Source organism: Podarcis raffonei, chromosome 17 (genome assembly GCF_027172205.1).
Source record: "Podarcis raffonei isolate rPodRaf1 chromosome 17, rPodRaf1.pri, whole genome shotgun sequence".
Classification (NCBI taxonomy): Eukaryota; Metazoa; Chordata; class Lepidosauria; order Squamata; family Lacertidae; genus Podarcis; species Podarcis raffonei.
This window is the reverse complement of record NC_070618.1, coordinates 17,986,987-18,001,822: the sequence shown is the minus strand read 5'-3', so window position 1 is coordinate 18,001,822 and position 14,836 is coordinate 17,986,987. Positions and strand designations below refer to the sequence as shown.

At 39.2% G+C, this 14,836-nt stretch overlaps 1 protein-coding gene across 3 annotated transcripts in view; it reads right to left on the bottom strand.

Annotated features, from left to right (window-relative positions):
- The window catches only part of NFIB (nuclear factor I B), a 295,847-nt gene extending 281,225 nt beyond the window's left edge, over positions 1–14,622 (bottom strand). The window contains exon 1 of one of the 3 annotated variants that reach the window (XM_053372197.1): positions 14,498–14,622. In XM_053372197.1, coding sequence (XP_053228172.1) covers positions 14,498–14,593 — 96 coding nt within the window. In that variant the 5' untranslated portion in view covers positions 14,594–14,622. The remainder of the gene's footprint in view (positions 1–14,497) is intronic. The other 2 variants (XM_053372196.1, XM_053372205.1) reach the window with 2 other exon arrangements.
- Between the last annotated feature and the right edge of the window lie 214 nt (positions 14,623–14,836).

Below are 14,836 nucleotides of genomic sequence, written 5' to 3'. Positions count from 1 at the left end.
CTACACTCTGCAAGCCAGTTTTGACAGGCGGGTGGGCCAACCTGGCTACCTGTCCATCAACTGTCACCATATGGCATCAAGTGCCTCAAACGTCAAAGGAAGTTGCTCCAGGAATATGCTCTAGGTGTGCTCTGGCTTTTTCTCATCTACTCTGACTTGAATTTGAGCTAGGGCTACGAAGATTCAAGCTCAAAAGAATTATAGAATTGTATAGCTGGAAGCGACCCTGGGCATCATTGAATCCAACTCTCTCCAAGAGGAGAGCCAGTATGGTGTAGTGGTTAAGAGCAGTAGACTCATAATCTGGTGAAGCGGGTTCGCTTCCCGGCTCCTCCACATGCAGCTGCTGGGTGACCTTGAGCTAGTCACACTTCTCTGAAGTCTCTCAGCCCCACTCACCTCACAGAGTGTTTGTTGTGGGGGACAAAGGGAAAGGAGATTGTTAGCCGCTTTGAGGCTCCTTAGGATAGTGATAAAGTGGGATATCAAATCCAAACTCCTCCTCCTCCTCTTCTTCTTCTCTGCAGTGCAGGAAATCAGATATAGCATCCATGACAGATGGCTGTTCAACCTCTGCTTTAAAACCTCCAAAACCTCCCTCCCAAGGGAGACCGTTCCACTGCCAAAAAGCTCTTACTGTCAGAAAGTTCTTTCTGATGTTTAGTCAGAATCTCCTTCCTTGTAACATGAAGCCATTGGTTCTAAAACTAGAGGAGAAGAACAGAGCCGGTCTTACAGCTGAGGTCTGGTTCTGTGACATGCCACAAAGGGCTCATCCATGCTTCCGGTGTGCAGCCTTGGGGCCATTTTGGACTCACTGCTGTCCATTGAGGTGCAACTTAATTCTGTGTCCAGGCAGCTGTTTACCAGCTTCATCTGGTACACTGGCTGAGACCCTCCCTGCCTGCCCACTGTCTCTCCAGCAGGTTATCTCCTGCTTGGACTAATGCAATGCACTGTAGGTGGGGCTACCTTTAAAGGTTACTTGGAAACTACAACTAATCCAGAACGCAGCAGGAAAACTGTGAGTGGCCACTGGAACCATATAACACTGGTCCTGAAAGACCTACATTGGCTTCCCAGTACGTTTCTGAGCACAATTCAAAGTGTTGGTGCTGACCTTTAAAGCCCTAAATGGCCTTGGCCCTATATACCTGAAGGAGCCTCTCCATCCCTATTGTCCAGCCTGGACACTGAGGTCCAGCTCTGAGTCCCTCACTGCAAGAAGTAAAGTCCCAGGGAACCAGGCAGAGAGCCTTCTGGGCTGTTCAGCAAAGAACCTGTGAAAACTACAAAGGCTTTGCATTAGAAGTCCATGCCTCTCTGACACTGGAAGTGCTTTATGAATTTTTCGTGCTAGTCTGTTCCTCTGACCTACTTAATCCACTCCTTCCCCTGGCTTGGTATGTGTTTTTGAGATCACTCTGCCGGCCAATGCATACAAGAACTCCAGTTCATGCAGTTTGCTCTGGATTTTGTTCCTGCAACAAGGTCTGGTGCAGTGTAATAAGAAGCAGAAAGTATTTCTCACCAGAAACAATTACACACTCTTCAGCAGATGGTGCTAGATGGGATATTGCCAAGGAAAATTTGGCCTCTTCCTCTAGGAACATCTTCTTTCAACTGGGTGTCTTGACTGGGTCAAAATTGCTAGCACATTGCTACCAGCTTCTGATAACTCTGCTATAGGAGTTCTATGTCTCTTATAAAAATATATGTATATTTCCACAAGGTTTATGGTTGTCCTTATACTGAAAAATCTGGTGTGCCATCTTATTGCCTCCACTGCCAAGAACAGAGGGTCATCGGTGTCAAGCTATGTATCGTTCCTTGATTCACTTTAGTTGTTCCAGGCAACAGTTAACCATGAGAAGACTGAATCAGACATTTGGGACTACAGTTAAGGACTATTTTGCTAATGCCTGCACAGGCTGTACTGATTTGCTGCTAAATGTGTGAACTGCCAGAATGGGGAAATATTACATCTGAGAGTATATGAAACTTCAGCCAGTGGTATATTTGATCTGATAGCTATTTCAACTCATGCAAGTCATTACTTTACCCCTCAAGTGTTTGCTATGCTGGCGCAAACATTAGGGGACCAGCAAATGAGTTTGCGTTAGTTAACATGAAGTGTAATTTTGCCTTTTATGCTGTTTTTTTATATTGGTAATTTTACAAACTTAATGATTTATAATGTTTTCATTCAGTTTTGATGAGGGATGAGTTATACCTAGTAAGCACCTTTGGGGGGGGGAGATTGATTCAAGTTAACTTTGTGGCTATTTCCTTAAGCATAGGAAATTGTATGTTGAGAAAAATGTACACTTAAGAAAACCTTTACATTGTCTAAACTCCTTAGTGTATTAGTCACCCTATCTTTTACACATTTTAAGCTCTTTGTCATTATAGGAGAAATCATCTGCTACACACTTGCCTTAAGCAAAAGCAGTTCATAATCTTTGCCCTTAATCTCTCTTTCAGTTTCCTTCCAATTAGAAACAATCTTTCCCCAATACTTTAATTAATACTTAAACATTAAAATATTAGGCATTATGGAATAAATCATCTGTTGGATGCTTGCATCCAGAAAAACTGGGCTCATAAGCTCTTGTCCTTAATCTTTCTTTCAATTTTCTTCCATTAAAAAAAAAATCTTGTCTCAATACTCTAATTAATGCAAATGATATTCGTGATTAGTTAGTATTATGCTAATCTGGGTCCAGAATTTACCTAAATCTGCATGGTGTTGTCTGAGTACCAGATTGCTTTGGGTTTCTTAGTAAAATTACATTAGCCTGCCAGCTGTACAGAACAACATGATAGAGTAGAAATCCAAGCAAATAATCAAGATTACATTAGTTTTGTTTCTTAATGAACAACTGTTTGCATTAGGGATTACATACAAATTATGGTTTTCCTCTCTGTGCCGAGGCAGCCAGGCATCTGTTAATAGGCTTCTTTTTTCCCCTGACTTCTCTAAATAGATTGAAGTGTGCTAAGGCAGCGAGAGAAGAGTCTAATATTTCATGTAATTGAATTTGTTCCATTACAAAGCAATCATCACTCTGAGGGCCACTGCTAAATCTTGAATTTCTCCCTTCAACTGCTCTGTGGAACACAGAGAATATAGTAGTGAATATTTTAAGGAAGGAACCAATCACTCTTCTCCTCTTATTACACAGGAACAGATTACATACCTACCTGTTGGCCGTTACACCTGTGCACTTGCGAATTCCTGCCATTTGTCAGAGAAGGAATGTCACTAATAAACAGTATACATGGGGATGTCTAACTTACACCTAAAAGCCCTTTTAGCAAGGAGCCTGCAGAACGCAGCACTGGATAAAATGCAAACTCTTCGTCCTACAGAAATTATGTGCAGTTTACATATGCAGAATCCTTGGTCATCTCAGTAAGTATTAAACAAATAGTAAACACTTTTTAGAATTTAACACAAATACTTCTAAACACATGTGTGGCCTTTTTTTCTTTTTTTTTGCACTATCCATTTACTGTTCAACAGCCTGATTCAATCCTGCCCTGGTTTCATATTGAACACCAGTAACATGCCTGTTGTTATTTTCTGCTTGATTTAATTATTTTTCCTGTGTACAGGTCTACTCATTCTTCCATGCGCTAATCTCATCTGCAGAACTCACACTGTGACAGCTCATTACTGCTAGTAAAATGTAGGACGCTGATAGGGAAAGAAAGCCCTCTGTCCTTCCCAGTCTTTTTGTCATTGTACATCCAGACACTCTGTTTGTGAGATATCAGTAAAAAAGTTAAATGCAAATCAATCCGCAGACTACAGAACAGTTAAAGGCTGATAAATCTCACAGCACATGTTGAACAAGGGCAGCAAAACAAAGAAGCGAAACTTTAGAACACTTTTTATTTTAATATGGCAGCTCCTATTCAGAAATGTATCAAATCTTTTCTTTTTTTAAAGTGCCGAATATCTGAAGTGCTGCAAAGGAGCAGAAGTCCCACCTGTGGAGGAATTTAATAAACCACGAGGCAGATTTTAGCACAGGGAAGCAAACAGGAGAACAAGCTAAATAGTTTGTGACTTTTCAAAAGGCAACTTCAGCGGTAGCAACTTCAGGAATACAACAACAAATCAGTCTGATTTAATTTGAGGACTTAGTAGGCTATCAGGAATCATAATTTATATATTCTGCTTCTTGTAATTTTAATTTTTCGTGACCAGGGAAGAAAGACACTTGCTGCTTTCTCACAATTCAAGCTATCTTCTAATTTTCACATGTTGGTTCTCTTTTAGTAACATTCTAATAGCCTGTTATGCCTTTTCCTGCCCAGATACTGTTAGTTACACTTCCCGTTTTGTGCCATAGCATCAAATGAGGACCAGAACATGCTGCCATGCTGATATGCTTTAAAGTTAATGAAAATATTCATATGGAATTCAGGAACATCAGGCATCAAACTCAACCACCCCAAATGCAACATTCTGAAAGCTTCATTACTCTGAAAAGTTTGCTAAAATTAAAATAAAAAATGACAAATTCTTCCCTTCATTTATGGAATTTTGATATCTGCCTAGTATTCCTCTGTGAACTTGCTCATTAAAAAGCAATTACATAAAACACTTTTCACTAGATCTAAGTGTGTTGTATGAAGTGCCTAATGTGACCAGATCTCTCAGAAGCTGCAAAGCGCTTCTGATAAGACGTTTCAACTGTGCTCAGTTGAATGTTATCTGTTAACTCTGCTCTATCCCGTTTCCCCTTTGCTATCGTTATTGTTTTTATTTAAACCACTCCATGAATCAAGAACTTGTACGTTGACCACTAATAATGAACCACATGTTGTAGATTATTACTGCAAATTTATTGTGCTATTTTTGTGATGTACAAATAACATGAGAAGACCTGGTCTATTTATTTGTATAATTTTATTATCATTATGACCCCTGGTTAAAAAACCCAATATGCAAAGCATGAAAAGAATGAAAAATCAAAGAGAGTATCTGTTCTATTAAGGCAAGCACATTAAAAAGAATTCCTGTTCTACTCATTGTATGTAGCATTTAAGACTGTACAAACTAAAAGTCTTGCTAGCCTAGCTTACTTATGAAAGCACAGTAATAATAATATATTACTGTACTGCACTGCTTTGTTTATATGCCAGCCAGCATATCTCACATCTGTATTTTGGACTCCAAAGATCAATGGAATAAATGAATTCCAATTTGGCTTCCAGTCACTAAAAACTAACACATGCCATCATTATTCACATATGCACCCTTTAACATGTATAATTCAGTTCACTGGATAAAGTTAATATGTAAACCTGTGGCTTTTAAAAACATGCTTTATATACCCAAAGATCATTACACTGTGCTTTTTTTATTTAAGCCATCACTGCAACAATAAATAATTCCACCTTGGCTGTTAGCAACATGTCCCAAAAGAGCTAGATGTAAATTTTTCTAATGGCTACTTTCTGAACTACTTATTATACTGTGTAAGCTAGATGGTAAAGCCTTAGCCCAATAGTTTCTTCTTCCATGGTATAGTTAGGGGACTTGAAATGTGAGAGTCTTCATTCCGCTGTGCTACATTCCCTAAGATTTCCTGCAAATGAAACACCATGAAGGGGAGCAACGGCCATGTTCACACAAGAAAAAAATGTTGGCAGCCTGATCCGAGGACCAAAGAGGGCTCTCCCTGAAAGTTTCAGGAGGACAGTAGAATTGGTGTGGCAGGGGTGGAGGAAGAGACCCAAGAACTTTCATTACTGGCCCTGGAAATCAATGCTAGCTGAGAAGAAGAAAAAGTATCAAGAAATCAACATACAAGGCCCAGAGCATTTAACCCAGCCCTAACTGAAATGGATATAGAACATTAAAACAAAAGACTGAAGCAGACATTTCAATGGATCAGTTTATCTCGATACACTAATTCAACAGGCTGGGGCTATGCCCACAGAAATATGATTTCAGATCCTGGGATACATCATGAAAACAGATGCCAGATCCACAGTTCTACAATCCCATTCACAGCGGCATTTCTCCATGTACTTTTGTGAATCAGTGCTACTTTTGCCAAGCCCAAACAGCTTTCACACACCCCACTTAAATAGCAAGTCCCTCATGCCGCATTGCAAGCTCCTATTGAAAACCCCTCACATTTCAAAAGACATTTGCCATGCAGCACAGAGACATAGCTGTCAACTTTTCCCTTTTCTTGCGAGGAGTCCTATTCGGAATAAGGGAATTTCCCTTAAAAAAAAGGAAAAGTTGAAAGCTATGCACAGAGAGTAGATGCTACATCAACGGAAGTTCAGAGTTTCCTTGGGCATGCAAAAGTAGCTACGCCATTCTTTCGATCCTGGTCCATATCTTGGAATTTTGCTTACTTTGATGTTGAGAAAAATGCAAAAACAAGCCCAGACTACTTATTAAATCCTTGCACAGAGATCTTGTGTCATCTTCCAAAGTCTACCTATCTGAGGAAGGTCTTCATAGACGTTGACTATGTTTATGTATATGTATCAGCAGAGATTAGTCGCTATGAAATTAAATCTAGCATCCCAACTGTTTAGAACTTTTAAAACACAAAACAAGCAAAATGACTCCCTGTCGTTGGCTGAATACTAAAGAAGGTTGAGCAGCATGGAGAGAGGTCAAGGCAGACTAGATTTAGACACAAAGGCACCATTGATCAGAGAATTTCATATATTGGTAACTTCAGGCATACCTGGCCAGGTCATGAAGCTGTACTAAATGTGTGTGTGTGTGTGTGTGTGTGTGTGTGTGTGTGTGTGTGTGTGAGAGAGAGAGAGAGAGAGAGAGAGAGAGAGAGAGAGAGAGAGAGAACAATACAATCTGGTTGTTTACCTAGCAAGAGTCCACCAAAATGAATGAGAAAAACATAGCTTTTGTCCTGTTATTGCAAGGTTGGAGAATGTGTGGCTGTCTCTGTTCTGTTGGACTATAAATCTCAACATCTCTGAGTGTTGGCAGGGGCTGTTGGAAGTTGGAGTCCACGAATATCAGGGATGGTAGTTAGCTTCCAAATTGCTGCATTATTGCATTTCAGCCAAATGTACTGAAAAAATTAAGGCAGTTTTGCAATGTCAGGTTCAATTGTTCTTAATACATATGGTAAAGGTAAAGGGACCTGACAGTTACGGTAAGTCCAGTCACAAATGACTATGGGGTTGCGGCACTCATCTCGCTTTACAGGCCGAGGGAGCTGGCATTTGTCCGCTTCCACAGACAGTTTTTCTGGGTCATGTGGCCAGCATGACTAAGCCGCTTCTGGCGAAGGCAGAGCGGCGCACAGAAACGCCGTTTACCTTCCCGCTGGAGCAGCACCGATTTATCTACTTGCACTGGTGTGCTTTTGAACTGCTAGGTTGGCAGGAGCTGGGACTGAACAATGGGAGCTCACCCCGTCGCCAGGCCTCGAACCGCCGACCTTCCGATCAGCAAGTCCAAGCAGCTCAGTGGTTTAAACCACAGTGCCACCGGTGTCTCTTAATACGTATGGAAACATAAAATTGGTGTTTGTTATTGATCATATTACATCATTCCATCCTCAAACCCTGTAGATTGGTGTTGTGATTGCTGAGGCTTCTGGCCATGTCAAGAAATAATGCGGTTTCCACAAACATGGGGAATGAGCCCCAATTTCCCCCCAGCTGCATCCCCACCCCCACTCAGATGTGGCTCTGGGGGGATATCTCCCCAAACCTTCAAAAGTGATTTTTCAGGCATCATTGAGCTATCAAAAGAAAGGGGAGCAAAAATGTGTGCAGGTAGCCCTTTGGATTGTGGTCATTCTGGAGAAATGAAAACTTTAACAGAGCCTATTAAAATTAATTCAATCAAGACTTTTGCCTAGTTTCTGAAAGCAAAAAACAAAACAAAAAAGGACAAGGAAGGCAATTTCTCTGCACTGCACTTCGGCCCTTTGATAACAATAGGATGTTAAAAACACACAAGAGTACGCTGGACTGTTGCCAGACTATGTAATACAACTGAAGTGAATGGCAAGATGCCATTGTCTAGCAGTTCTTTAAAGGTTTTCCAGCTTTCACTTGCAACTGAAAGAATATTGCTCTAGAGAACCATGAGGGACATTTGACATGCAACTATATAGTGGTAGGAGCTTCTCATTAAAAAAATGTCACCAAGGTAAACTTACCTCCAAACATTTTTTGGCACAGCCAGCTTGTAACTCCTAACCTACTAGCTTACATGGCAATGTATCCTTTCTCTGTCACTTTTTTCATAGCATAACCTCTGGTATGCAAGCTGTACAGGGTGCAGGGTGCACCTGCAGCCAAACCTTATGCGCTACTGAAGGAGAAGTAGCATGGTTCAGGATCAGGCCCATCAGCCCAAATCTGTGCCGGTACATCCTTCCATCCCTATGTTGGGATATGTTCAGCATATCCATCAACACCACTGAATCAGCACATTGGGAAATTGTCATTATTATTATTATTTCTTGCATTTGTTAGTTGTTTTTCTTACCAAGTAACTCAATGTGACTTACAACCCCTTCCATGGCAAAGCGACACAACATCTTCTGAGGCTAGGGCCACCATCACAGTTGTCCCACACTCAAAGGGGCTCCAAAACAGAGCCCAAAGAAATAAAGCCCAACAGAGACTTCATCTCAGAGTATTGCGGAAGAACGATGTCAATCAACATTTGATGATACCCTTCTACCGTTCAACAATTGAAAGTGTCCTTTCATACTGCATCACTGTGTGGTATGCTGGTTTGACAACCACTGGTAGGAAGTGTGGTGAATACAGCACAAGATATTATGAGCTGTCCCGTGAATCCGCTGGATGAAATAGCGGAAGAACGTTGCCTCAGGAGAGTGAGGAAAATTCTCAGAGATGATTCACACCCTTGCTGGCACTTTCTTGATCTCCTGCCCTCAGGCAGAAGATATAGAAGCATGACTAGTCGCACCAACAGGGTAAAGAACAGCTTCTATCCGTGAGCTGTTAGGCTGCTGAATGAAAAGATAACAACAGGGCAACTGACTTTTGGGTTTGGTGAGTGTGCGTCAGTAAACGAGAGGAATTAAGACTAAGAGAGCTGAGTGCATGTGTAATCTCACTGTATACAAGTTGTAAAAGTGACAATAAAGTATTTCAACATTGCACCAGAGCTGTTGCCATATATAAAGGTGTAACAGGATCTAACAGTTTAAAGATAAGGAGGGCAAGGTGTGCAGCTAGGAACTTGGAGCAGGATCCTGTTTTAGCTGCTACGGTACAAGCTTTGGTTGCAATTAAAGCAGGAGATAGGATTGGGTTGCCCAGGGAAACATTCTAAAGGAGCTGTTAGGATATTTCCAAGTGCAGAGCTCAGTTGTATATTAAGTTATGATTTGATTGTTTGTATAAGATGTACTACTGAATGGAGGACTGCTTCAGTGCTGTGAACAAATGCAATGCTGTATTATTAACTGTGAACTCTATGTGAAGTTTTTATCTGAGAAATCCACCCGAAAGGTGTGAAATCAAGACCATAGTGATTGAATTACTGAAACAGTGTGAATAGTCCTTCATTTGTAGATATAATGCTAGTTAAACAATAATATGGCAATACTGACATTATTTTAAAAATCTGCACCAACTTTCTTCTGGGTTTTCAAGACTTTTAAGTAAGTATCTCACATTCAGAAGGTGTTACAAGATAGGCATTATAAGTTTTCACCATAGTACTTGCCATTCGTTTTCCATTTTTCATCAGCAAATTGAAAACATATGAATTGTGTTTAACATTATACGTTTCCAAACTTTCACTTAGCATGTATTATGCAAAATTAAGAACTATATGCAGACTTTTAAAAGACAGTATAAATTTGTAACAGACAGTATCATCCAATAGATACTATATGCTAACTGAAGTGATTAGTAAACTGGAAAAAAGTCCAATTTTTACATTTGTAGCAAGAAGTATCATCAATGTTGGTAGACTAAGGGCAGACTGAAACAAACCCAATTATGAAGATAACTTTTTTGTCCTTCCGAGCACTATCAAACATGATCAAGCACAAAAATGCTTAACTGTGGCAGGATTGTTCCCATACATTTTAAAATCGTAACGAACACGGAAGCCACCATGTCCATGTTTTTATGTTGGAATTGGACAAATGTAGCAACATAAAGTTTCTACATTCCATTTCCTTAACGAAGCAAGAAATACAAGGAGACATAGGACTTCAGTTCCTAAATTACCTTAAAAACAAGAGGTAGCTCTGCATCAGAAAGGATGAAAGTTGATTTATGATATTCCACCTGTCTACAAGAACCAAGTCTAAAGAACATCTGTGAATGCCACAGGTACATACAGACATATACTTTCCTATGTAAGGAGACCCCCTTTGGTTGGTGTTGTATTACGGCCTAACACAGGTTTACTTGGAGGTAAGTCGCACTGAGTTCAAAGTACTTCCTCTCTCATTGGTGTGTACAGGATTGCTGCCCTAATCTGATTACAAAGCAACCAAGTACAGTTGTTAATGAAGAAAAATCATAAACCTCAATAAACAAAAGCATTCGCTGCATCTGAAATGCCAAACCCATTTCATTTACTTAATGGTGGTTTATAACAGGAACAAGCGTTCTGATCAAGACAGATACACAAAAGTAGAAATAGTTCTATTATACAGAGACAAATGCCTCTTTTGGAAATTATATGATATGTTTGGGATGCTAACGAGCAACTCACAAATACTGCTATAGTTTACCCCTTCTAACCTCTATATTTACAGAAGAACCTCCTTGATGGTATCTTCAGCATTATATATCCATTTGCTTTTAAATCAATTATGTCGCAAGTCTATTGAAAACAAAAGTTTCGTTAGCACAGTGAATGCTGGACTTGTGGTGCTCTGAAAATAAAGCAAGCAAACGGTTGAAATCTGTGGAGATATATTGCAAGACAAGTGGCCTGCTGGAACTCCTGCTATTAGCATTTCCATGAAAGCAAAAATCAAAGTTAATCTGGGCAAAATATTTAGGCACTCTCCTTTATTTCATTAAGTTGAATGTAGCATATGACAAGTTGCATTAACACAAACAGCCCACAACACAGCGTATGATTACATTATATTTTTGATAACTAAAGCCTGAAAGACCAATATGGGCACAATTTCTTTCAAAACATTTGCTTACTAAATGAAAAAAATGAAAATTAGGCGGTACAGCCTAATCTCAGAGATTACTGTCCATACTTTACTACAGCTTCAGAACCTTAACTTTGATTATAACCTAGTTTTTAATATTAATAAGACATACTTTTTACACAAGCCAATTTGCAAATATTGAACTTGAAACCCCAAATGTGCCTAAGCTTCCCTCCTTATATAAACTAAATTACCATAAGTACAAAAAAAAATCTGTTCATAATAAACACCATTCAAATATTTTCTTCAATTTAAGACCAAACTGAATAAAAGCATTAGATGAATGCAGATCATAAATATAATATTTTTGCAACAGGATTAGAAATCTATTTGATCATTAAGTAGTGGCCCAGGGTTTAATAAATTATTTCCCTCAATATCTACTTAAAAGTACAGGCACTTTTAAAGATTATTTAAAGTCCCTTTTCTTTGTGCTCACTTTTTTAGACTTTTCTACAAGTCTTACAATTTGCATTATTCAAAAATGAACAATATTTTAATAGAAGAAAACATACATATTTTTCTAAACTCTTCATCTCAGAAATGCTTACAAGGAGGAAAAAACAATTGTAAACATTGCAATGATGTTGTAAACATTGTAGCGATCCTGTAAATTTTATCTTTAAAGTGACAATTCTTATCTACCTTATCTACTCGGAAATAAACCCCAGCTAAACATGTATATGAAGGGAGCCTGAAATGAACAGAGAGAAGCTAAAAAGAATGAAAAATTTAAGCATACGAAATATCAAAAGATACGCAAACAAGTATGTGGCTGTGGTACGCTTTAACATCAGAGTCCATATTCATTGATGGACCCTTCAAAAATGTAAGTAACTTCTTAAAAGACATTTAAAGCATGGTGCCATGGAATTCAATGGGATGACATCAGTGTAAACAAATAGCAAATCTCCCCCTGGAAGTCTGTTTTAAACACATTCACTTGGAAGTGAATGCTTCAAATGGAACAAATAAATTTGCCTACAATCACAGCTTTAAACTGCACCCTAATAATATAAATCAAAAACGTTTCAATGAGACTTCCTCCCAAGCAGCCAACATAGAATTATTCATTTCCCACAAGATAATAATCTAAGCCACACAGGAAAACACTACATTTCAAGCGTTCTCTGAAAATACAGTGCAGTTTATTTATAACCCTGATAAGTCATTGCATGAACATTACATACCTAAACTTTTCAACGTGAGCAATTGCTACTTACGGAAGATGGTGCATTTACAAAAGTTTCATCACTGATTCAGTAGTTAACACATAAACCTTATACATGAAGAGAAGGAACACATTTAAAGTTTATTACTTAAATGTACATATCTGATAAGAAGAGAAGCCTTGAGCCTACAATACCAATTATTTTTTTTACAATATCCTTGCATAACAAACTAAAGGAAGCACAGTTATATTAATTATCTGTATTTTAAAGATTATACTAATAAAATACTCATGAGTGAAAGTATTGATTTTCTTTTAACAATGCCAGCTTACTGGAAAGCTGTCCTTAAAGAAACCTTTCTTAAAACATAGGCATATTACTTTTTCAATAAAATCTGTGAACATGCAGTAATTTAATTAAACCTGTCACAACATACATTTTATAATACCATCCTCTGCACAGTGTTGCACTACTTTAATGGCTCATTTAAATAACGAGCGAACACACGCACCGTGCACCAAATTCTGATTAAAGCGTACAACAGCAATCTGTTACCACCAAGTAGTAATGCCAAATTAAAAAACAGACTCACAAAACCACTTTTTAATCACTGACTCCCTTTCTTTTGTGCAACTAAATTGATGTGATCACTCAGCGTACAAGGGCTCAACAAGTCGAAATAGTTCCCTTCCCTCTGTGAAAAATTCACAGCAAAAAAACAACAACAAAAAACAAAAAACAACAACGCGCAGCAAACATCCTTTAGATGAAAATACTCCCTGAGTATGTAACCTCCTCAGAAGGCACATAGCAAGAATCACCTTTTGGGGGGAGGAAAAATAAATAAAAGAAGCATAAAGTCCTTGGAAAGTGGTTTGGTGCAGGAAAGCACTAGGAATCAGGGAGCTGCCTTCTGTCCAGACTCTGGGACGTGCTGTCCATTGGCGCTCCTCATACCCACCGGCCATGAATAAAGTGTCTATTGTCTCTGCACTGTACTAATTGTGAAAAAACAGCCCATGCAGTAAGCATAATAATTATCCAGACAAACAAGCAAAGGCAATCAAGGAGGGAATGAAAGGAATAAAAAAATACACGGACAGACAAAGCAACTCAGGAATGAAATTAATATTCATAATGAAAGGTTTTGCCAGCAGAAGGTCTTCATTCATAGCATGGCTATTTCATACAAGGGGCTATTGTCTAGACAACAAAATGAGCATATGAATAAAATTTCATGAAAACGCTGGTGAAGAGAAAAGCTTTTCTTTCCCAAAGTGCTCCGTTGCTGGTCCCCAGTATTTTGTTCAGAGAAACTTTCAAACGGTTCCTCTCAGTAACATTTAAAAAGTTGCCTCTCCCTGGATTCTCCCTTCTCTTTTTGTTTTGTTTCCTTCCTTCGGTTGCAGCTGTACAAATATGATTTTTTTAAAAAAAGCCATGCTCGCCCAAACAAAGAAGAATTGGACTTAATATGCATAGCTTCATTAACTAAATTTAATTATGCCAAGCGGCATATTAATCAGTAGTTGCTCTAGTTACTGTATTCATTGAAAGGGAGGAGGAAATTAAGGGAAGTGTGTGGGGGGGACAATTGCATACTGATTAGGAAAGCAGCTCGCAACGTGATACAATGCACTTTCCAAAGAATTATTCAGAAAGAAGCAGAATAAATAGGCAGATTGCTCTGTTTTAGGACCAACTCAAGAACAATTAGTCAAGAACATGATGACATTGTTGCTTTCTTTCCCCACCGTCACTGCTTCTAGGTCTACATTCTCACACCCAGCCAGCCTGGGTACAAAGTAAAATTGACATTTTGTGGGGATTTTTGTTGTTGTTGTTTAGTTTCTTTAAAGAAAAGGAACGGGGGTTAAACCCTTCCTCCTGCTCCCGCTGTATTTCTAAAAAGGCTGCCTGTGACCCCAACCACAATAGAAGAGAAACCTTATCTAACATGCTATGATGCTTCAGGGCTCCGCAGACGCACTGCAACTTGCAGTTGGAAGTTTCTGCGCCTGGATGTGAACTTTATAAACACGTGCATTGCAACAATGAAGGAGGAGTTCAAAAAGAGAAGGGAGGAAAAAAAAAACCTTTCGGGAAGGAAAAAAAATTGTTATCACGCCAACTTACCATCCACCAAGTCCTAGCTGACATGTCATAACATAGCTGCCATTTTATGGAGCTGTCCGACGCCTTCCCTGCCATTACGCTGTCAGCAACCTTCATCTGATGCAACTCAATGGAAGATAAGATACCTAATCAAGAAAACATCAGCAGTGGCTTGCAGGGCTACATGTAGGCCAATCCTTATCACACTGCATCATGGGAAAAGCTCCTTTATTCGCAAGAACTCCAACCTCACAGATATAAAGACAAGGATCAGGTTTTGTTGCTTGCGTGTTAGGGTGTGTGTGTGTGTGTGTGTGTCTGAAGGGATCGGTGAAACGAGCGAACATTCCTCGTGTATCA